This window comes from Hyaena hyaena, unplaced genomic scaffold (genome assembly GCF_003009895.1).
Source record: "Hyaena hyaena isolate Hyena2069 unplaced genomic scaffold, ASM300989v1 scaffold_214, whole genome shotgun sequence".
Taxonomy (NCBI): domain Eukaryota; kingdom Metazoa; phylum Chordata; class Mammalia; order Carnivora; family Hyaenidae; genus Hyaena; species Hyaena hyaena.
The window spans coordinates 643,221-668,984 of NW_024080842.1; the positions used below are offsets into that span (position 1 = coordinate 643,221).

Genomic DNA, 25,764 nt, shown 5'->3' on the forward strand with positions numbered 1-25,764 from the left:
AAGGGGAAGGGGGGGAGGGAGGGAGGGAGAGAGACAGAGGGAATCCCCAAGCAGGCTCCACACTGAGCACAGAGCCTGACATGGGGCTCCATCTCACAACTTTGATATCATGACCTGAGCCTAAACCAGGAGTCAAGATGCTTACCTGACTGAGCCACCCAAGCACCCCTAGAAAGACACTTTAAATTATCAAGATCATCACATACTGTGTATTGTTACTGGACACTGAAAAATAAAACTATGGTTGTACAAAATGAACCAACACAAAGAGCAGAGATATCGGATTCTTTTGCAACATCCTAAAATGGCTGTCATACCTGACTAAATGACTAGGTAATTCTTAGGAAATTGAATCTTAACTAGAAAAATTTTTAGTTCCAGCGCTCACAGTTAAAAATCTTTGCAAAAACTACAGCTGTATCTTTCTCTCAGTAACTATAAATACTGAATATAATCTGTCTCTCACCCCAAGGTTTGTGCAAAATATATTTTGAGAAAGAAGTGCAATCAGACTGAATCTAAGACAAAGTATGAAAATTAGTTTTTGAACAAATACCTAACAGCAAGTTAAACAGGTGACACTTAACTCCTCTTAGAAAGATAAAAAATAAAATAAAAAACTGCATCAACTGATATTTCACTCCAGTAGAGAAGCCAGAAATAATATGCTTACGTAGGCATTCAGAGCGACAAAACAATGTGTTCAAGCAGGACATGCTATTAACAAAATGTGGGAACTTTATAAAATCTACTTACGATCTTTCTCCAGGCAAACTAGTTCATCAGACCTAATTAAAGATAACTGGAGTGCGTTTTAACCTTCCAAAGTCTATAGTTGTGACAATCATTAAAGTTAAAAAAAGCAAAGGCTTCAGAGTCAGAGAAGCCTAGGTCTTAAACCTTAGGCAAGGTACTTAAACTGTTGGGAGAGAATATCAATTTCTTTCTCCACCTATAATAACAGGAAGACTTATCTCACAATTTAATGCAATATCTTTCATCATAGTACCAGTTACACAAAAGGCACTTGATAAATGGCACTTCATATTATAAATGATATGAAAATATTGAAGTCAAATACGGATACTTTCATTTTTTTGGTAGAACATTGTATTTTAATGTTTATTTTTGAGAGAGAAAGAGGGAGAGAGAGAGAATACATGTGCAGGAGAGGGGCAGGCAGACAGGAAGACACAGAATCTGAAGCAGGCTCCAGGCTCTGAGCTGTCAGCACTGGGCTGACCTGGGGCTGGAACTCATGAACTGCAGCATTATGACCTGAACCGAAGTTGGCCGCTTAACAACATGAACCATCCAAGTGCCCCTAGAACTTTTATTTATTTATTTTTTTAAATGTTTTATTTATTTTTAGGAGAGAGAGAGAGAGACAGCGTGAGCAGGGGAGGGTCAGAGAGAGAGGGAGTCACAGACTGAAACAGGCTCCAGGCTCTGAACTGGCAGTCAGCACAGAGCCCGATGCAGGGCTCGAACCCACGAACCATGAGATCATGACCCAAGCGAAAGTCGGACGCTTAACCGACTAAGCCACCCAGGCGCCCCTAGAACTTTTATTTTTAATTCCTGGTAATACATAATTTAGTTCTTTGGTCCAAAAAATGATCCAGTGATAATTAAACAACACTTCTGTTTTTCTAGATTATCTACTTTACTTCACAGTCATCAAATACAGTCTTTTTCATCCTTCAGGTAGATTAACCTATTAGAATACTCTGCCTTTAAACCATGAGACACTCCTGAATGCTGAGAACAAACTGAGGGCTGATGGGGGTGAGGGGAAAGGGGGTTATGGGCATGGAGGAGGGCACTTGTTGAGATGCCCACTGGGTGTTATATGGAAACCAACTTGACAATAAACTATTTAAAAAAAAGAAGAAGAACACTCTGCCTTTAATGTGTACACGACTCCCTATGAAACCTTTCAACTTGGCACCATTTGGCTTCACTCTCAAGCCACAGTGGCAGCCACTCTGTATATACTTAGCTGTAAATGTATATATGTATTTCTAGAATTTCCTCCATTCATTTAATAAATATTTACTGAAGGTCTATCATATACCAGGCTCTGTTATAGGCTCTGGGGATGCAGTAGTAAACAAAATGTGCTAAATTTCCCCTTTTCAAGGAGTTTGTACTCAAGATAGGGAGAGGACAGAAGGACAGAATATAAGATCATCTATACCATGTTGGACTGTCATAGACACTATAGACAAAAATCAAGCAGTGAGAGAGAGAATATAGGATGAAAGGAGAAAGTGATTTTTTTTCATTATTCTTAAAGGATCACCTTCCCAAAACTGTGTTTGCATTTTTAACATTCAATTTACTTAAAATAAAAAAACAAAACCAGTTCATCCATTTCTCCTACCCCTTCTCTTTGGCAACAACCAATCTGTTCTCAGTATCTATGATCTTGGTGTGTCACTGTTGTTTGTTGTTTCTCAGATTCCATACATAACAAAAATCTGATGATATTGGTCTTTCCCTGACTTACTTCACTAAGCGTAATACCCTCAAGGTCCAGCCATGTTGTCACAAATGACAAGATTTCATTCTTTTATGGCTGAATACACCACCATTTCTTTATCCATTCACCCACTGATGGACACTCGTCGCTTTCATGTGTCAACTATTATAAATAATGGTACAATGAACACAGGGGTGCACATGTTTTCAAACTGGTGATTTTGTTTCCTTCAGATAAGTACTGAGAAATGCAATTACCAGACTGTATGGCACTTCTACTTTTAATTGAGGAAACACCATACTGATTTTCTGTACCAATCTGCATTCCCACCAACAGTGCATGAGGATTCCCTTTTCTCCAAATCCATGCCAACACTTGTTATTTCTAGTCTTTTTGATAACAGCCACTCTAAACAGGTATAAGATGATAGATAACTCATTGTGGTTTTGATTTGTATTTCCCTGATGATTAACAGTGGAGAGCATCTTTTCCTGTGTGTTGGTCACGTACACGTCTTCTTGAGAAGCAGGTCTATTCAGGTCCACTGCCCATTTACTAATTGGAATGTTTGTTTCTGTGCTATTGAATTGTAGGAAATCTTTATATATTATGGATATTAGCCCCTCATCAGAGAGATGATTAGCAAATATTTTCTCCCATTCGGTAGGCTGCCTTTTCAGCTCTGCAGAAGCTTTTTCGTGGGATGTCATCCCACTTGTTTCTTTTTGCTTTTGTTGCTTTTACTTTCGGTGTCAGTCCAAAAAGCCAGCACTAACCACTGTCAAGGAGCTTCCTGCCTATGTTTTCACCTAGGAGTTTTATGGTTTAAGGTCTTGGGTTCAAGTCTTTAATGCACTTTGAGTTAATTTTGTGCATGGGGTCAGTTAGTGGTCCAGCTTCATACTTTCACATGTGGCTGTCTAGCTTCCCCAACAGCATGTGTTGAAGAGACTGCCCTTTCCGCACTGTACATTCTTAGCCTCTTTGTCATAAAGTAATCCTCCATCTAAGTGTAGATTTATTTCCAGGCTCTCTCTTCTGCTCCAGTAATCTATGTGTCTGTTTTTATGCCAATACCACACTGCTTTAATTATGATATCTTTAAAACTGTATGTTAATTATACTTCAATTTTTTAAAGAGTACTTAAAAAATTACTATAGCTTCCTAATATAGTTTGAAATCAGGGAGTGTGATGCCTCTGGCTTTATTCTTTCTCAACACTGCTTTGGTTATTCTGGGGTCTTTTATGGTTCTATATAAATTTTATACTTGTTCTATTATTCTGAAAAATATACCAACTTCCCTTTTAAAAAACATATGGTACATGGTACATGGCATATAACTGGTACATGGCAAAATAAAATCTAAAACTCTTCTGGATATCAATTATCAAAGGAGAGAGTCAAAAACAGCTACCTCTTAGCATGTAACAGTTCACCCAGAGGGCCAGTGATATAAGAACAACAGCTGATTCTTGAGGATTAATTTATTTTGTATCAATAAAATAAATTCTTACCTGGGAGCTGAAATGGACTTCCTGGTCCAGAACTTGCTGGGGAATTGGGGTATGTGCTGCTAGCGGGGGAAGGGGGATACGGACTATTTGGAGATAAGGGAAAAGGAGTGTTGTTGGGCTGGTGGAAAGAATCTGGAAACGTTGCGTTTTGTGGCATGTGCGGCTCGTTGTGGCTCAGGTTTCTAAACTGAACCAAAAGGCTGTGTTGTGGATTGAATTCATTGTGACGAGGCACTAATACTGGAGGTAAGACTGAAAGACAAAAATTAAAAGTCATCTGTCAGCAATAACTAAAGCAAACATCCCATACACATTAAAGGGTCGATAGAAAGGATTCCGTACAATTATAAGCCTATTAAAACAATTTACTTTCAGGAAGGGCTGCTTTGTAGAACCTTGAATGTGTATTTACAAAATAACTAAACCAAAAACTCTTTAAGGATTTAGGCCTGTATACAGAACTCTGGAAAACAGAAAATCCGGAAGAGACACCACTCCTGTTCATAGGAGAGAAAGCCATGTTTAAAAACAACAATAATACAGAGAATTTAGTGCAGTTAGAGTTCAAAGAGGTGAGCATCTCCAGCTAGTAAGGGATTAAGCAGCACACTGTGGGAAAGACCACACCCGATTAAACCTTAAAGAATGAGGCGTGCCAGGGGCAGAGATAACAGAGGAGAAGATGGTGAGACTCTAGGAGGGAGGCATGAAAGCACAGTAAGGTGGCCTAAACATTCAACTAGGAGCTGAGATTAAGGACAGACAGTGAGGCCAACTGAAGATGACCTGAAAGCCTCTGTGTTTTCAATGTTCAACATTTCATCTTTCTTAGTTTGAAAGATACCACATTTTATGTTCTTCAGCAAAATTTTCCCTATTGAAAACAGTAGCATTTCCTAGGTACAAGTCTTCCCTTCAAAATCAGTTTTCTAGTCATGACCATAATGAAAATACATCCAACAAAGCCTAAGTATTTTAAGAGACATATTTTTAAAAAGATGAACTTATATTCTAACATTCACTTTCTCTAAAGACCCAAATGACCAATCACACAGAAATGTCTATCTTTCCCCATAGGGAGTCAAAACAAACCTGATTTCTTTCAGCTCCTACTGGAAGCACCAGTTTATCTCTTTTACAACGTTTCCATATTTGCCAATGCAATTTTACTTTCAAAAATCTCACTTTGACTCTGACATCAATCAGCAGCAATAAAATCAATCTGTTTTTAAATTAATTAGGTCATACTTCCCCTCCCTGAAGTAGGGATGTACCTGAGGAATCAGAGGCTCTATAAGTCAGCATTTGTACTGTTTTTGTCTGTTTGTTTTTTTTGTACTGAATCAGTGTTGTAATCACGTAGTTAACATCTATCTGATTACAACTGTTTTGTTCTACTGTGTATTACCAACTGCTGTTCCCTCACAGAAGGATGGGACAGCTGCCATTGGAGAGCGGGGCATTAGACAGGAAGAATTTCTATGTTTAGCTGGCTAGCAATCTGAAAGACTTAGTGAAGTAACTATTTAGGAATCTAATCTAGTAAGGATTCCTTTACTTCTTTTTTTTAGAGGCAGAGCTAAAATCAGTGACTTCTCTCTTACTTTGTACTATCTATATGTGCTTTTTTAGAAATTATTTTATTTTCATCCATAATACATGCATGGTTTAAAAAGACAGATGGTGCAAGAGATACACAGCAATTTTTAGGCCTCCTCCTATACTACTTCAGAGACAACAAATTCAAACTCTTACCCATTTCTTCTAACATTTACTGTGTGCACTGCTAAATAATATGCTTATATTGCTATTATTAACTTGTGAAGACACTGCAGATTTGCTCTTGTGGCAAAGAAGTAGCTTTCTTATTACATCACTCTACCCTAATCCCATTCCCCTTTCCCACAATAAAGTTTGAAAAAACTTACAATAATTGAATACAAATATTATTCAATCCTGAACCAGATATGTACTATGATTTTATGTTTTCTTGAACAGTGCTTTTAGTAAAGCTGATTATTGAGCTGTTCCTTCATTTGCTTAATCTTAAGTACATACCACTGATACTTTCAGGATCTAACAGTTTTGTCAAATTCCTGTCAATACTATTTTCCAGATGCCACAAATAAACACTCTATTAACTCATTTCTTCCCTTGGGCCCTTCACCCTTCATTCTTCTACAATCTAGGCTGGTTGCTACTTAAGTCTCCTACACATCTCAAGTCCTTAGACTCTTCTTTCCTGCTGGATCCCATTTCCTGGATTTCATCCTCTACCAGTCTCCTAAAGAAGGGTAAAAGGAAGATGAATTTTTAGTCGTTCCATATATGAAAATACCATGTCTTCTGTCCATCTGCAGACATATTCCAGAATAAATAACTTTTTTCTTTCTGAATTTTGGGGGCACTGCTTCATTATCTTCCAGAATCCAGAACTGCTCTGAAAAACCCAACATTCTCACTTACAGTTCTTTGTAGATGTCCCTACTTTTCTCTGTAGGAACTTTTAGAAAATTCTTTTTTAACCATGGTATACTAAAATTTCACGTGTGGGTTTTGGTTTTTGTTTTTGTTTTTATTTTCAATCCCTGACAGCACCTTCGTTGCCATTCTTTTTGCATTTTCCAGAGCCTTTCTTACCGTTCTGGACTTATATTATCTCTAGGTGAAATCCATACAGCCTCTAAGGTGGCCACCGTGATTCCCACCTCTCAGTACTCACCCCTGCACAATCCTCTCCCTTTCAGTGTCTTATCGTGACTTGCCGTTAACTAACAGAATGTGGCAAAGGTGACAGGACGTACGTGATAACGCAGTATAAGAACGCAATGCCCTTCCATCAGGAAGACCCTCTTTCTCTTCCTGTGTCTGAAGAAATGAGCTGACATGCATGTGAGCTACCTCTGAAAAAGTGGCAAGCACATGAAGTCAGCCTCAACTCAACAACCAGCAAGAAGCTGGTTGTGGGCCCAACAGCCCACAAGGAACTCAACCCTGCCAACAATCACATGAGCCAGAAAGCAGCTCCTTCCCCACCTGAACCTCACAGGGAACCCAAACCTGTAAAGGACCCAAATTAAGCCATGCCTGGACTCCTGGCTCAGAGAAACTTAAATAGTAGACATGTATTAAGCCACTTAGCTTGTGTTAATTTGTTATACATCAAAAGATAACTAATGTACTGAACTAGCATCTCAGCTAACACAATCCATTAAAACCAAAAACAAACAAAAAAACAACTTACTGTGCATCATGTACTGAGTGCAAGGTCTATTCTAGGCACTGCTGATGCAGTATAGAATGAGACAGGGGAAGTTCCTGCTTATATCAGTCAATAAATCAAAGAAAAAGCTAACTCGGTGTCAAGCAGTGATGGGGGTATTTGAGCAAGGGCTGAATGGTGGGAGAAAATGTGCCATAAAAAGATGGTAGGGGAGAGGAAGTAGAAGAAATAGAAAAAAAAAAAAAAAGTCTAGATGCAGGAGTGGGGCAAGTCCACGGAAGAGAGGAAGTCTGAAGAGAGGTTATATATGGGCTTGTAGAAATCTGTTCTAAGTGTGATCAAAGTCTCTTAAGTGTTTTGAGCAGGCATGGACATGATCTGGCATCCTCTAACGATCACTCTGGCTGCTGTGCAGAAAGCAGAATGGGTTGGGGGGAAAGAAAAGAGGCAGAGAGACCAATTAGGACACTACTTAAGATGAAAGATGATTATGGTCTTTACTAGAATAGTGGTATGAGAAATGGTAAGAAGGGACATTTATCAAGACACACCTTGAAGGGACAGCAAAGAGCATTCGCTTGTAGCTTAAATTCAGGACATCGGAGAGAGAAATGATAGAAAACGTCAGTAGTGGTTACACAAATGCTTGGTGCCATTTACTTCAACAAGGAAAACTGGAAAAGAAAAGGACTTGATGGGGGGAAAAAAATCAAAAGTTCTATTTAGACACAGGAAATCTGCTGTTTATGAGAGGGTTCGAGTGGAGGTGTCAAGTGGGCAACTGGACACAGAAGTCTAGAACTCAAAGAGGCTCACCCTGGAGTTCAAATTGTGAGCCAGAGCTTTCAGACAGTTTTATGACAAGTGACAGCTAGAGAGCCCATAGAGAAAAATACGGATGTAGAAAATATCCAGGGACTGAGTCATGTGAAAACAGGAAAATAAGCCAATAAAGAGACTAAACAAAACAGCCAGTGAAGGAGAAGAACCAGAAGAGCATAGGGTTCCAGAAGCCAAGAAAGACAGACTTGTGCGCGGGAAGGAAGGAAAGCAATCGTATCAAATGCTGATGAAAAAGCAAGGAAGATGAGGCCTGAGAATGAGCCCTCTATCCAGAAGAAGGTCACCAGGGATCTTCGCAAGTCGAATGATCGGGAAGAGAGACCAACTAGGGAGAGGAGTCTGGAAAGGGGAGGATCCAGGTCCTATGGAGGTCATAAAAGTGGAGATACCTATAAGAGGACAAGGTGAAAGAGTGCAGGAGATTGTGGGTGAGGGGATGTGAATGGGGTCAAGCCCAGCATTCTTGTTGTTCTCTTAGTTTAGGAGAGGCAGTATCATGACATGCTCATGTGCTGACAGAAATCGTCTAGCAGGGAGGGGACATATCATGCTAAGGAGAGGGGTGATGACTGGAGGAACAAAGTTCTTGAATAACAAAAAGGAGTGGGATGCAGTACACACATGGAGCTTAGGTTTTAGAAAAAACAGAGACATGTCATCCACAGGAAAGGCTGAGCATATATACAACTAACTCTGCCTCATTCACGTACAATATGACTGACTGCTTACAGTGGATGTGAATTAGAATTAGCTACTTGGGAGCTATATTATCTACATATAAAAAGCTAAATTCAAAATCCACTATTACTTGCAAGATTAAAATTTTTAGGAAGGAAACACAGGGCTAATATAGCCTTTTAACTACTAAATTCACTGAAATGTAAATCAGAAAGAGACACTTTTTAAATTCTTCTCAGAGCAGAACCTACCTGGACTCTCCACTCTCTTATAGTGGTATGGGTTGATACAAACTTCTTTTTGCTTAGATCCAAAAGGAAATTCACAAATATCCAAGGGCTTTAGCTCATGGTGACTCTGCAGATCAGGCCAGCGCCAAACACGACAATATATGACATGGGGTAAGCCTTTTCTATGAGAAACCTGCAGGCGTCCATCTAAAGATCTGGGAATAGTGACACATTTGCTCGGCTGTCCTGGACTGCTCAAGGCTTTCTCCAATTCTTCCATGGCACCCTTTTTCTTTTTTAGCTTTTTCACCAAAGCATCGACTGCCTTTTCTGCCCATTTCTCCTCTTCATCACCTTGCTTCCAGCCCAACAATCGCTTTACTGCTGGACTAGTAAAGGAGAACAAGCTGGCCATTGACGTCATTTGATATCAATCTTCAGAGACCTTCCTGCAACTCAAAGTCAGTGGCTACTCACAGAAGAGCTCACAGATGAAAAGTCATACACAGGTTCTAAGCAGAAGTTCCAATTGAAAAGGGAGGAGTGACATTTATCTTCGTAAGTGCCATAAGATTCTTTCATTGGTTCAAGTCCTGAAAGAGAGTAAAAAGGATAAGATCCCTAACTTAAATGAACACAATTAACACACATTTAAATCAATGTACATGAAAGGTATGTTATTTTTAAAGGAGAACAGAAAGGCATTACCAAAGTAAAACAAAAAACCTAACTCTAGAAAGAGAAATTTTCTCTAAAGTTCTGTGACCACTCACTTCCTTTCTTCATACATGAACAAATAACTCACTGGCAATGCCAAAAGACTACCAAAAGCAAAAAACACACTGCTCTACCTCCTATGTATTATCCAAAAAAATAGCCTCTAGACTTTTCCTTTCCTTAGGCTAGTAAGCCCCCAAATGCCCTTCGAAAGTTTGATTCTGAAGTACTTATCTTCTCTGAAACCCATGTTACATGTTATGTCAATTTTGAATACGACATGGCCTAATGAACAAAAGTCTTCATAGAAATCTAGCTTTTCCCTAAAGTCATTATTCTTCATAAAATATCTCAGAGACTTAACAAGGTTTGGGCAAAAGCCATAGTACTACTTAAGTCCCATTATTAGAAGCAAATTTTATCAAATTCTAGCTTAGTTTTTTTCATAAGAGATAACAAACCCTCAAATAAATCATAACACACATAATGGCCAGAAAAGTGGGAAGTCTCTATTTTTAAAGCTAAGAATACTGAATAGATTTAAAGGGAATAAATTTATAGTTTAATCCAGAAAGGACAGTTTATAATTTCATGATGTCTCTCGCCTTCTGTGATAACTTCAGCATGTTAAGTTAAAGAACCTGCACTAGCCAGACCGTTCCTCTGCACCCTTAAGAAGCTCCTGGCGATGATGACAAGAGGAAGTGATGTGCGGTGGTACTATACTGATAAGAATGGGTACAATTCCCTGTGGTCAATACACAGCCAACTGCAGACAATGAGTAGCTAGTGAAACAGCAGGAGTAATGTTTGGAAAAAGGATATCAGTAACCAAAGATGCATCCTTTCTTGTGCCTAAAATTGCAAATAATGTCGCAGCTCTGCCTTTGACAAATTCTAGTCAACTCTAGTGTCAAGAACATCCTGGACTGGGACACACATCTTCCCAGAAAAGAATGTTCAGTTAAAAACCATGTAAATATAAATTAAAATAAAAGGGAGTTAAATTCAACGAATAATTACCAATTGCTTGTCACGTGCCACGTATGGTGAACTGTCATGACGGTGCTTAAAGAAACAAGTCACTTCAAGTACGCTTCATCTTAAGAGCCAACATGTACTTACTGTGAACCTACTAAGTGTCAAGCATTGTTCTGGATGCTGACCGAGCAGCAATGGCTATCCAGACTGCTTTGAGCCAAGGTTAGGACCTGCAGCCATGGGGGAAAAGGTGTACAGAAGAATACTTCTGTGTAGATGAACTTCCCCGACCCAACATAGGATAATTTTAGCCAGGGAAGCAAAACTGGCTATGCTAAACTAAAGAAATGAAATGAGAGATTGAAAAGTGTATTTGTCAGTGACAACTCACAGACTATAGTGTTATGTGCTAAACGTAAAGAAGGGCTGGGCTCAGTTGTAGCTACCTCAAGGAAACAGGATAAAAGCCATCTGGGCCAGAGAGTAAAGGTAAGAAAATAAACCAAATAAGGTTTGTTTGTCCAAGACAAGAGAAATTTCAAAGGCATACAGCAACAAACAAACAAATACGTGGGTAGACCAGAATAAAGCATTTCCCCAAATAGAGTATAGACAGGTCTGGCTGAATAAGACCTTTATTGAGAAACAGTGGAACATGATGAAGGCTAGACAGGGGAGTGCATGTGTATGCTAGAGAGAATATATGAGCAATGGAGAGGTTAAGCTGAGAAGGGGAAGACAAAAGGAGAAAAGCTTGAAGACCAGACACTAGATTAATAATAGTTAACCACTAGAAAGCGGTTAATAAATTTTAACTACTAATCTAATATCACTATCATCATCAAGTACTAACCGTATTATGTATTTAAAAAAAGGAAAAGTTATTTATGCAAGTAAACAGAGAACAAAGTCTAGAAGTCCACACAATTAATCATTGCACAGAATGGGGGAAAGGAAATAGAAAGGGGTCCAGTGTGATTTGTTCTGTACACTTCTGTATTGTTTTAACCTTTTAACAAAGGGAATCTGTTAATGCATTACTTGCATGATATGAAAATTTAAAAAAATCAACTGAAATTAGGATTAACAGAATGGAGTTTTAAGCGATGGTACTACAAGGAGGTAAAACTAATGCATGCTGTAAGTAGGAAAGAATAGTGGTTTCCCTTTCAAAGGAAGGATATTGATTAGAAGGGAATCTGAGAGTTTCTGCCATCCTGGTGAAGTTTTCTTCTCACTATGGGTGCTTATAGGGGAGAGCTCAGTTTGTGAAAATACAGCTGGTGGGATACTTAACATGTACACTGTACACGCTTCTGTATGGTTTAAAAATATTTTCTGGACATATAAAAAAGTATTGAGTGCTCAATTTCCTTCCCATTTTTCGTCCCATCATCAATCAATTCCACTTTTCACAGATAATCCTTTTATTGTGTCCTTAATGTCATTCCAGAGAAATTTCTCTCTCTCACACACTCTCACACACACACACACACACACACACACACACACACCCCTTCTTTGACATAAGCAGTGGTATCCTAAAAAGAAAAAACATACAGGAAAACATGAACAACATACCTTTCAGATCTTCCCATACCAATATAGAAAGAGCTCCCAAATTCTTTTCTACTACACAGATTTCTCATATAAAAGTAATCTTAAAAGTATGTCAAACTCTGTCATTCCTCTGCTCAAAAATTACTCAGTGGTTTCCCATCACACTTGGTATCCAAATTCCTTAACATCACTTCAAAGGGCCTACATGATCTGGTCTTTGGCTTCTCCACCAAATTCATTTCTTACCATTCTTCTAGCTAACTTTGCACTTAATCACCCTTGACTTCCTTACATTTCTCAAGTGTTCAAGGTCATTTCTACCTCAAGGCCTTTGCACTTGATGTTTTCTCCTCTGGAATTCTCCCTGATCTTATTTAATACGCTTACTCTTTCAATTAATTCAGCTACTCAAATGTCACCTTGTGAAGGACTACTACCCTGGTCACTTTACCTAAAACAGTATACAACACACTCCCACATCATTCCCTAGTCCCTGATCCTGCTAAATTTTCATAGTATTTATCCTAACCTGATCAATATATCAATTTTATTTCTTTATTAGAAATAAATTTTCCCCACTGAAATGTTACTAGGCAGGTAGCTTTATCTTCCTTATCCACCATCATGATCCCCTGGACCCAGAATAGTACCTATTTATTCAGTGAGTGAGCAAGCAAGCAGAGTGTGAGTACATTAAGGAAAAGCAACTTGGAAAGGATACATTCCTTTATAAGAGCAACTGTACAAAAGTTAAAACACTGTACTTATGGATATGTACAATACGATAAGAGAAGATAAGTATGAATAAAAATGATAACACACCAATCTCAGGACACTGAGTACTGAGTGCTGCTGCTAAAAGGAAAGGAGGATAAAGAATGGAAAAGCCTCAGCTGTGTTCTTTTAAAATCAGATTCAAAAGTAACTTGGCGGGGCACCTGTGTGGCTCAGTCAGTTAGGCGGCCGACTTCGGCTCAGGTCGTGATCACACGGTTTGTAGGTTCGAGCCCCGCATCAGGCTGGCTCTGTGCTGACAGCTAGCTCGGAGCCTGGAGCCTGTTTCAGATTCTGTGTCTCCCTCTCTCTCTGATCCTCCCCTGCTCACGCTGTTTCTCTCTCTCTCTCTCTCTCTCAGAAATAAATAAAACATTAAAAAAAATTTTTTTTAAACTTGGCAAGTAATGAGTATGCTGTTTTCTCGCTTTTCTGTTTAAATATGTCATAACTCAAAATATTCACTACTTTTAATTTTTAAAAAATAGTATGATGAAAACAAAAAATGACCAAATTCAATCCATTACGAGATAGAAGACCATGAGCAAGTATCATTCTTTCTAAGTCTAATAACTTTTCTGTACAAAAGGATGATGGCTCCTAAGTCACTGAAATGTTTAAGTAAAAAAATATGTGTACACACAACACATTTGTAATAAATGCTTTATAAACTCCAAAGTGCTATTCAAACATGAGTTATAATCGTTAGTATTCAAAGAAAGAGTCAAGACTTTAAATATTTTTTAATTTATTTCTAGGAGAGAGAGACAGCGTGAGCAGGGGAGGGTCAGAGAGAGAGAGAGAGACACAGACTGTGAAACAGGCTCCAGGCTCTGAGCTGGCAGTCAGCACAGAGCCCGACGCGGGGCTCGAACCCACACACCGCGAGATCATGACCCAAGCGAAAGTCGGACGCTTAACCGACTAAGCCACCCAGGCGCCCCGAAAGAGTCAAGACTTTAAAAAAATCTTATACCAACCTAACATACCCACCACTCTACCACTATACACACTTTCAGATCCAGCCCAAATACCTGTACTTTTGCCCATCAGTGTCTTCCAAGAGAAATCTCTTCCACCCCCTATTATGAAGAACTCCTTCACCACCCTACTCTAAAGAGGCTATGGTCAATGAATATTTATGATAAAAACTAATTAGTAAGATAATGACAAGGAGATGCCTGGGTGGCTGAGTCTGTTGAGCATCTGATTCTTGACTTCATGTCCGGCCATGGTCCCACAGTTCATGAGTTCCAGCCCCATGTCAGGCTCTGAGCTGAGGGCAAGGAGCCTGCTTGAGATTCTCTCTCTCCCTCTCTCTCTACCTCTTTCTAAACTGCACCAACCCTCTCAAAATCAAGAAGTAAACAAGAAAAAGACATTGACAAGAACATATCTTAACTTGGCAAATGGAGTACAAGATCCCTTGAAGAGGAAGTCTTCAGGACCTGAACCATTCCATGCATCATATCACATACTAAGGGAGTATTTAATGAGTGGTCATTGATTTTTCTATCAACTATACCTTGAAATCAAAGATAGTTTCCAATTTTGAACCAGGTGACTAAGATAATGGTAACTCCGTTAGCAGAATTAAGGACACCCAGAAGGTAGTTTAGTCAGTAGAGAGTGAACTCTATCAGAAAAAAGGTCACAGCTGTATACACAGGTTGAGCAAGAAAAAGATAAGAGATTTAAGATTTTGTACAACGAGCTAAAAGAGAAATAAAAAATAGGTTTTCAACAGAATGAAAAGAGAAGCACATTAACACTGACATATTAGGGAACATTCACTGGTAGAGAAGAGGAAAAAGTTACCAATAAAGTATTGTAAAAGGAGGAGCTTAGGATTACATACAACAATAGTGCAGAGTATCAAACACAAGGCAGAGTTTAAAGAGAATCAGAACAAAGAAAAGGCTAATAACTGGTGAATGAGAATATCATTAGTTTAACTTCAAGAGACTGTTATCAGGGAAAAAAAATTGGTGTCAGATTCCAAAAACTTAAGACTCAATGTTAATGTTTTCTTAAAACTAGCACTGGGAAAGGAGTAGGGACAAATCATGTACTCAACTCTTTAAAAATGGAATGATTAAAAATTTCAGAAAACTTTCATGGTATTCTTTCTAAAAATATTCTATAACTTCATAAACTACAGAAGTGGTATGTGCAAGTAATTCAAGTACTCATTATTTAAGTCTCACCTTACAAAGTCGTTGTAAGAATTTACTGGTGAATAAACAGAACAACTGATCAGGCACTTCACATAAGAAAATGGCCATTAGATGGTAAAATGGACTCATTAGATGGTAAAATGGACTCAACATTATTACTTATGAGAAACAATTTTTTTAAAGAGAACAGTGAAATATCACTCCACAGTACACATAAATCCCAATGACCCAGGAATTCCATCCCTTGGTATATATAACTAACAGAAACAAGTGCTATGCCACCAAAAGGCAAATACACGTTCACAGCAACTTTATGTGTAATAGTCCCAAATTGGAAATAACCCAAATAAATAGACATCAACAGTGGAATGGGTCAATAAATCCTAGTGACAAGTTCATACAAGAGAATACTTCACAGCAACGACAAAAAAAACATATGAAAAACATGAATAAGTCGCATAGATAGAATACTGAGGCAGTTAGATACAACAGGTATCTGTGTATTTTATCATTCCTTCTCAAAAACAGGCAAAACTAACCTATGTCATCAGAAACAAGAAAGGTTAACTAAGTGGGGACAAGAGAGTCTTCTGGGGAGATAGAAATATTCTATATCTTGATCTGGGTGATGATGACATAGATGGACATGTACGTAAATGTTCAATGAGCTATATATACATAAGATTTACTTTAAAAAATCTTTAAAAAATTTGTTTGTAAACTGATCACTTATAAAATTAGTTCCTATTCATTAACATCTCCCTCATCATAATGACTTACAAACCACCAGCGAAAGTACAAAGTTTGCAAAATACTGAAAGATTTTACAAAGTTTATTAAAATAATGCCCACCAATGTAGGGTTGGGGGTTTAATTTCACCCTACCACTCCCCACACCAAGCAAGTAAGTTAGTCTGTTACCTGTTTCATGGATGCTGATGAAGGACATGGGACTCCAGAGTCAGAGACGAAGGACTTGATCACTCATGGACAGACAGCAAGCAGCATGAGCATCCAAGAGACCCACAGGAGTGACGTAATATTGTCAAGATGGAGAGTACTCCTGAAGTGGGTTTGCGCTGACAAGGAACAATGAACTTAGGGAATTCACCCCTTTTACAGTTACAGTAGCAAGCCTATCTAGTGGAGAGGGAACAGCCTCACTGTCAAATTAAGAGTGGTCCTGAGTAAAATCAGTATGTATTTTTCCGGATATTTTCACAAAAAAATTAAAAAGCTCTTCATGTTAGTAGTACACATGACAAATATAAGGGATGCCCTATCATGCTAAATTATCTTGTGAGAAAAATTAAGCCTATCCATCAAACTTGATCCATTCTTTGTTCATTTTAAGAATACATGTTTACAACTGTAACTTAATGTTTTTCTCAAGTTTCAATTTTTGAAGATAAAGTTCTAAGCAGGCCTTTTATTCACAATTTAATATAAAATACTGATCAAATTTCAAATGGCTTCATTTTAAAAGGGCTTATTTAGAGTCAATTATCGTTAGTTCAGAAAGACCTAAATGTTGCATGAGCTTTTCTTAAAGACTTAGTTATCCATATGAACCTCTCCATTGCTGGGCTGTGCTGGAAATTCTCTGTGCCAAGCAGAGAACATGGGCTGCAATGTCAATGACTGAAGAGACAAAACGGCATGAAAGATCTTAAAAAGTTACCTATAGAGGTAGACTTCTGTTGGACATTTGGCTTTCTTAAAAAGAATATAGCTATTTCAAGGAACCCAACAGCTTTCTTTCCACAAAATCAATTGCTAAAGCAAAGGCACTAATATTCCTTTGATAATGATAATAATAATAAACCACTAACATTTACTGAACACTGTGTCAAGCACTGTTAAGGACCTTCCACTGGGAGATGAAAAATCATTAAAATCTCCAAAGAGCCACATCAGGTAAATTCCACTATTCTCATTTTACAGATGAGAGAACAGGGAAAGAGAAATTAAAAGTAACTTGCTTATTTCTATAGATTAGAAACAGAGCCAAGAATTGAACTCTGGCAGTCCAGCTCCAGAACTCACACTCCTAAACACTGTACACACTGTACCCTAAACAGAAAGTCTCCCACCAAAGAATATTCTTCCCTTAAATACCTTCTCTACTGTTCTCCATACCTGACTTCTCCAAAATACTCAAATTGTTGTTATCACAAGATTATCACAAGTTTCAGAGACCAGGGATAATCCTGTTCAATACGCTCATTTTCAAACTGATTTTTTATACCACTTAACATATTAACCTCTTCATCTACTTTAACCCATTCTTCTCTCAATTGAACAAAGTGAGTTAAGTATTATATATTACTATTTCTTATTTACTTATTACTATTATTATTATTACTACTGTATAAAAATTACTATTGTTTAAAAATTTACATTTGGGGCGCCTGGGTGGCTTAGTCAGTTAAGCGTCCGACTTTCGCTTAGGTCATGGTCTCGCAGTTCGTGGGTTTGAGCCCCACTGGGCTCTGTGCTGACTGCCAGCTCGGAGCCTGGAGCCTATTTCAGAGTCTGTATCTCTCTCTCTCTCTGACCCTCCCCTGCTCACGCTGTCTCTCTCTCTCTCTCTCCTAGAAATAAATAAAATATATAAAAAAAATGTTTTTTAAATAAAAATAAATAAAAATTTACAATTATTATGGTAGCCTTATTCCAAAGCCTTTTTATTTCATTAGGACATTTGTGCCACACTAATCACTAGAATACAATGGGTGCATATTGAATAACTACAGTCTTTAGAAGTAACATACTGCTGGGCAATTAAATCTGGTCCTCTGTGCTCCCTGTCTACAGCACACATGCACACACACACTTTTAACAGCCCAAATCTAATTCACTCACCCACTTCCTTAATATTTAACATTTAGGTTTCTAAATAAAATTATTACATTGGGATCAAAACTGCCATTGTACCCATATGACAAATTTTCTCCTGTAAACTTTTCTGTAGACCCTATCAGTTTCAAATTAATACCTTGATATAATCCTGAAATAAAACTATCACAGTGCTTTGGATACAGCGCTAGATTTATTTTACTATCTTAAGTCCTCAGTTATGAAAGAATTTCTCATTACAGACACAAAAAATAGAATATTGTATTTTTTCTAGTATGCATATATTAGCATCTGTAATATGAACCCCAAGTAAACATGCAATCCTTTGAAACTCAAGATATGACTAGGTTTTCTAGTAACCAAAAGATAGAATTTTGAATCTTTTAATGAAAAGTTGGTTCAACTTTTCACACCCCTTTTGCTTTACACTAAGTAAAATGAATTCAGAAACACTGAGAACACCGATTTTCAGCTCGGTCAGCGGGCTGTGTGCATAACTATCCGTAACATTTTCCTACAGTGTCTCTAAACTTATCCTACTAACAGAGGAAAGTCCAAAAGCCATATTGAATAACTGCAGTCTTTAGAAGTTACATACTGCTGGGCACATACTGCTGGGCAATTGAATCTGGTCCTCTGTGCTCCCTGTCTACAGCGCCTTCAGAGTCTACTGAGGCACAGAGATAACCAGTGCTAAACTTAATCTCAGATTCACGGTCTTATTTATACAGCACACATTTACTGAGTGTACCTAAAAAGGGCAAACCACTAAGCAAGAAGCTAAAAGGTTAAGAGATAAATCAAGTACAGACTCAAACTTTAAAGAATTACAAATTGATAACCTATGAAAATATGCCCGTACCTATCTGCAATACACAATGGAGAATGGCAAATGCCCTAAGGGTGCAGAAGGTGCAAAAATAAGCTCAGGGGATGGCCCTTTCTAGAAGCTAGAAGTAGCTTTATCAGAGGCATAAAAACAATTGTGAGTCAAGACACAAATCTGAGTTTTCATCCACCAGGATGAGAAAATATTTCAGTCTGCCAGAACTTAGGTGGCAGAACTAAAGAACTGACTAGAAATATACAATAAGGCTAAACTACACATGGATAACAATGTATGTATTATAACACGTAAAAACACCAGACCTGAAAAGTCTGATGAACTTGGGCTGGAATTCTCGATTTAACAGTTACACCTAAACCTCTATTTCTTCTATTCTGTATAATAAATATCAGTTCTGAAAATTAAATGAGATACGTGCTTAACTCAGTGCCTGGCATGGTGCATACTCAGTGAAGGAGAACTGTAGTTACTATGTTGTTATAATCATGAATATTTCTGATATCAGGCTGAGGATTAAATATATAGCTGAGCTACTTCATTTCAACGAATATACAAAGTCATCTATGTAAGATGTACCATTATTTTATTAACCTCGAAGGAACAAGTTGCAAATTAAACTATAACACAGTGCTTCTTTATCTTTAAAATTGTCGTTCATAGTTTCAATCCTGCCATCAGATTGCAGATCTGAAGAGTGTTCCAGTGTTACCCCAGTACTGTCATTTAGGCCACCGACACCCCCCTCCAAGTTCTGATACTGGTGCTTGCTTGATCTTCCCAAAGGGTGTAAATAATAGAAATGACAGCAACATAAACCGAAAGGCAGAATTTATGCATATGCAACGACAACCACATCACAAATGTCACCTAGCTAAAACCAATATTCAAATGCCATTGATTGTAAGACACATCCCAATTTCAGAGATGTTATAAGGTGAAAAAATTGTTAACTACACCTTACCAAGAAATAAGGAAATAATGCAGCTTTTTCTTTTGTCCTCTCCCAAAGTCCCTTCTCCTGCTACCCACTCCCCTCCCATCACTTCCCATCAAGTGTCTACTGTTTTTCCATTTGTTCTCATTCCTTTGACTCTTCTTTCCTGCCTACTCTTTATTCATTCCTCATAGCTTCTCTCACATTTCTCATTGCTTACTTCTGTGCTCTCTTCTAAGTAGAAAGGAGAATGCATTTCACAGCCCACATATAGGAGACAATGCTCTACATGAAAACCTGGCTTCTGAGCAGATTCTATTTGTGCCTCCGCCATCCTCATCCTGGGCCACTGAACACATCAAAGGTATCCTAATGTACACAGTGGGAAGAGTACATATTTGCTACTATTTTTTACAGGTGATATATTTAATTCCTAAGAAAACAAGGACTTCAAGGAACTTAAATCATGGAGTTACTTTCTTTTGCAATAAAGATTTATAAGAAGCTATTTCCAATTTCTAACATTTAACATTTTTAACATTTTAACATTTACTTATAAATATTAAAGCCTTATTTCAATAGCATAATCAGGGAGAGAAGACAAATTCTGTTTTCTCTTTTATGCTCTGAGGTCATACTATACCAACCTTTTACAATTGTAAGTGTCAAACTGAGCCTTTTCCTTAAAAGCCAAGTCTTATTACAGTAATGCATAGTGGGCTAACCAAGTTAATAAAACAAAAAATACAAATTAAATTGAACAGTACCTAAAATATTCCTTTCACGCAATTTCTATTTCTAATTTTAAAACGAGAGAATGTACCAAAATCTAATATCCTATTAGGAAATACCTAGGACAACCTGTCTAAGGTGAGCCAGTTAATTCCCATCAATACTACAGTTTGAGTAAATATACTTAAAACTAGTGATCAAACACTGTGAAACTTAGATCTATTTAGGGGGATCATAAATAAAATAAAGAAAGGAATTATCCCAATATAACTGGAAAATAGGACAGAAAGAAGGTAAAAAGATTATATACTTGTGAATAAGAATGCTGAAGAAAAAATTAACTAGGCTGCAAATGGCTAGTGACAAACAAAAAGTGGAAGGCTTAGCCAGTGTACAAAACACCTTAGCCCTGCCTGGCTCTCAGTTCTTCTCCCACTACATGCACTGCACAGAAGTAAATAAAAGTCTTAAGAATGAGGCGTGGATAACAGCACATCATATCTGCACAAATTTTGGGAATGCTTATCACAAGCTCCAAATAGGAAGATGACAATCTGTAATTCACAATACAGCTGGTAATAAAGGACAAGAATAAGGAAAACCAAGTATCATTACGCCAGATGAGGCAGGAAGAGGACAATTAGTCTGTGAGGCAAAAGGGAAAGGCCCCAGATGAATGGCAAAAGGAAAGAATAAATACAAGGCTTGAGCCCAGCTGCCAGAAGGAACCCTATGTGCAGTGTAGAGTTCTATGCAGAAAGGTATGTTCAAAGAGGAATTTCAAGAAGTCAAAAGTGGCAACAGGACATGACCAAGTAAGAGACTTAATTCAGGAGGCAGAGGGTAGATGGAATATATGGTAGAAATCCAACAATGACAGGAAGACACACCAGCACAGCGGTACACAGACCAGGACAGGGATGGCAGTAGAGACAAAAAATGAAGTGATGTGATGGGCATTACAAATAAAACATCAATAGGATTTGGTGACCACCTAGAAGAGAACCAAGGGCAAACAAGAAAGGTAACAGTTTAAAAGATGAAAAATACAGACCGCATTTCCCTAAAAAGGACAATTCCAGTTACAGCCAAGATGAGGCAAGGGGCAAGAAAGTGTTGGTGGAGGGCTAAAAGGAAGTAATAAGCAGTGATGCACATTCAGGCAACAATGAAACTAAACCTCAAGAGAAGAGGACTATGCAGATTTGGAGGAACATATGAACAGAAAGGAGAGTTGAATCTGAGAGTAAAGGTTTCATTTATTCAAGACCTGTTGGGTAGCTAAAAAGCCAAAAACACAGGCTGAAAAGACACTATCTGTAATATCAAAGATCTTAAAAAGTAATGGAAAAAAGAGAAGGTGCTATGAAGAACTTCATATCCTGGTTAGCACACCACTTCATTTTCTTCTAGATTTACTTTCATATGATAACCAACAAAGATGAGCCATCAACATAGAGTGAAAATATGTAGAGCAGAGAAGGCCAATAATTGAGCAGGCAGGAATGTGCACTGCTTCTCACATCAGAATTTGGTGGGACTTAAGAAACTAACTATGGACCTATTATCTGCTATACCTTGGACTTTTATAGTCTACCTCTCATTTATGAAGACCTGACTAGATGACCCTTTCATTAAAGCATCTTGTTATTTCTTAGAGAAACGACCCCTCAGAGCCAGGAGGAAGACAAGAACAACAACAACAGGATAACAATAAGATTGAGAAATCCTTGTGTTAAGGTCCCTGAAATTCTTCTGAAAAACTGCAAACTTTCAATTAATAACGCAGAGTACCTTGGAAATACAAAGAAAAAGCAGCGGTACTTCACTTACTGAGAACACTATAAGCATTATAAAATTAAGAAATATCACACATTACAGAAGAATCTAGCATATTACAAAGCGCGCACACACACACACACACACTTCTATTTCAGCTCAGCATCCCTTCTTCAGGGAAGGCTTCCCTGACAGTGCTGCTGCCCTGGACAGTGCTAAGCAAGTTAATTCCTCCTCTTAAATACTCTTACTTCATCGCACACCTCTACTTTGTAGCATTTAACACACCTACATTTTTACATTCATCTGTCCAACTCCAAATTCTGCAAGAATATATGTTAGAGGAACCATACCTATTTTCACTCCTCACTGTAAGCTCGGTGATACATATACCCAAGAAATATTTGTTTAATGAATGAAAGAGAATGTTCACCAAAAGCTTTCAAAAGTGCCTTACTGAAAGGATACGGTACTTCTCACTTCCTGCTTCATACAATTCTATACTTCTTAAAACAAACATACTTCCAGTACGGTCAGGGGAAAAAAACAAATTTTAAAACCAAAGTACAGCTGTACCTCAGCCATATTAAAATCCTTACTAAAGAGAGGATTTACATTTCAAGACACATTCATATTTTTAAAAAAAATCTCTCCAATAGATATATCTCGGATGATTCAAATTTGGAAGCTGAAATTTAAGAAAAATCAACAAGAAATTAGGGGCAAATACTTTCTGCTCTCAATAAATATTAGTAAGAATTCATCTTTCAAAAGCATTTATCTTCCTATACTGGAATGTCTTCTGTACCTCAGAGATTTTACAACTGCCATTCTCTGCCCAAACCACTCTCCTCAAGGCCCTATCACTAATTTCCAAGCTCTCTCATCATTCAGACTTCAGCGTCACTGTCATCCCAGGGACCTTCCCTGATCACCTCATAATCCTATATAAAGTAGATTTTCCCTAATCCTTAATCTAATGCCATGTTCATTTCCTTCCATGTATTAAACAATTTGTACGTATTTGCTGACTTACCTGATTTTTATCTCTCTCATTAGAACGTAATCTTTAAGAAATAATACTAAGCATATTCAGAGAATCTGTTAAATTTATTCAAGTAATTCATTCAGAAGTTTATTTTCTGGGGCACCTGGGGGGCTCAGTTGGTTAAGCATCCGACTTCAGCTCAGGTCATGATTTCAAGGTTCGTGGGCTGGAGCCCCACATCGGGCTCTGTGCTGACAGCTAGCTCAGAGCCTGGAGCCTGGTTCAGATTCTGTGTCTCCCTCTCTCTCTGACCCTCCCCTGCTCACGCTGTCTCTCTCTCAGAAATAAATGAAAACATTAAAAAAAAAAAGTAGTATATTTTCTGAGGTAGCATTCCAAGAACTGGGAATATACACATGAATAAACAGAACCCAAACCCTTGTCCTCGGCAGTATTACACTCCAGAGGAGGGAGACAGGCAAAAGACAATAAATAAATCACACTATAGTTCATTAGGCGGAAAGTGCTATGGAGAATAGAGCAGAGGAAGGTGAATGGGAAATGCTGTGGGAGAGGAGTGATTTTAAGTAGGGCGGCTAAGCTGGGCCTCACTTGAGTTGACACCAAGGGAGTCAAAACATTAAAGAAATAGGAGCAAGACAGGCAGATACCTGGGGAAAATCACGGCAGGCAAATGCAATAGGCAATGCAAAGATCTCAAGGGGGGAGCATGTCTAGCACATTCGGGGAACTGCCAGGACCAAGGTAGCCTGAGAATCAAGTGAACAAGGAGGGGAAAATAATGAATGGGGTTAAACAGGGGTTAAATCTCCCCAGATGGGACATCCTGCATGTAAGGGCAGTGGCTTTTACTGTAACTCAATTGAGTACCCATTTGAGAGCTCAGAGTGGAGACATGACATTTTCTGACAAACATTATTAAAGAATTACTCTGGCTGATGTGTTGAAAATAAACAGCAAGGGTAAAAGTGGGAGACCAGTTCAGAGTTGCAGTAAGCTAGGTGAGAGATGATAATGGCCTACATCAGAGTGATGGAAGCTGGATGGTGAGAAGTAGACAACTTCACATGCATTTTAGGGAATAGTAAGTTTCCTGATAGAAGAGATATGGGGAATGTGAGAACAGAAGAGTCAACAGTGACTCCAAGGTGTCAGCCCTGACTACTGGAAGAACAGGATTTGTCATCAACTGATTTGGGAGAAGACTGATAACAAAGCTAAAGGAAGATCAGGACTTACATTTTACATATATTAAGTGTATAAATGTTATTACGCTTCACAAGGCTTCCATTTCAAATGAAATCATTACAATATCAAGAACCCAAAGGATTAAAAAAAAAAAAAAAAAAACCCAAAGGATCCTGTTCTTACCTCAAGATGACCTAAGTAGAAGCTCCTGACCAACTGCCAGAAGATATACACAAGCCGCCCTCCAAACTCATCCCCAGACACACACAAACACGGTTCATTGCCCAGACTTGACAAAACAATTCACAGAAACAGCTCCTTCGCCTTCTGCTCCAACACTTCTCCAAATGCTTCAATCCAAAATAAAAGGCAAGCAACTAAACCAAAAATTTCACCGGACACTGTTAGCCAAAACATAATCTCCTGAGCACATCAACCCATGCAAATAAATGCCCATACGGGTCACAACCCACCATGATCTCAGCCAAATCTGTGCAGAAGAATTACAGAAGGGGGCTTCTAAAAAAACAGATTTCTCACAACCATCCCCCAAAACTCAGATTCATCAGGTTTCAAATGAGAACCCTACCTCCCACCATTTCAACAAGAGTCCCAGGATTCACAGCAGGTCTGAGAAACAAGGCCATTAGGAACAATGCAAAGATGTGACTTGCAAGGGTAACTTTTTTTTGTGGCTGGTGGGAGTAAAGCTTTAAAAATATCTTACTCTTAGGGCTCTAATATCAAGAGAACTCACCAAGTTATCAGCAAAAACAGTGTCAAACCAACCCTAGATCCAGACATACAATTACTAAAACATGTAAGCCACAGCCCTGGCTGCAGGCAGAGAAGGGAAACAAACCAGTACCAAGTTTGACCACAAGCTTTCTCGATTCAGAAATCCTACCATTCTTTATGGGAACATCTATGAGGAAGAGGGGATACAATCACACTGGCACCAAAATAACTTTCCTAGAGAAACATTTAAATCATTACTTTTCCTAATCATGGCTCTCAATTTCCAAAGATATCAGAAATTCTCATAGTGGATTTCAAAGCCAGTCAGAAGCTGAACTCATGTTCCCCGACAGTTCTCACAGATTAATCTTGCATAGTCTCTCTGTGCCCATACAAGTCTCTTATGTTTTTATCTCCCACATCCAGACTTTTGTTTCCCAGTTTTTAATCACTCCTTAAACTTCACCTGCTCCTCTAAGTCCTCTAATTAAGC

The 25,764-nt window shown here is 38.3% G+C and overlaps 1 protein-coding gene across 2 annotated transcripts in view; it reads right to left on the bottom strand.

Moving 5' to 3' along the window:
• Nucleotides 1–25,764, bottom strand: part of SMAD5 (SMAD family member 5) — a 53,733-nt gene that overhangs the window by 22,693 nt on the left and 5,276 nt on the right. Inside the window, exons 1-3 of one of the 2 annotated variants that reach the window (XM_039242274.1) lie at nucleotides 16,107–16,256; nucleotides 8,998–9,569; nucleotides 4,003–4,254 (exon numbers count right to left, since the gene is read on the bottom strand). In XM_039242274.1, coding sequence (XP_039098205.1) covers nucleotides 4,003–4,254; nucleotides 8,998–9,400 — 655 coding nt within the window. In that variant the 5' untranslated portion in view covers nucleotides 9,401–9,569; nucleotides 16,107–16,256. Of the gene's footprint in view, nucleotides 1–4,002; nucleotides 4,255–8,997; nucleotides 9,570–16,106; nucleotides 16,257–25,764 lie in introns of those variants that run through there. The other variant, XM_039242273.1, reaches the window with a different exon arrangement.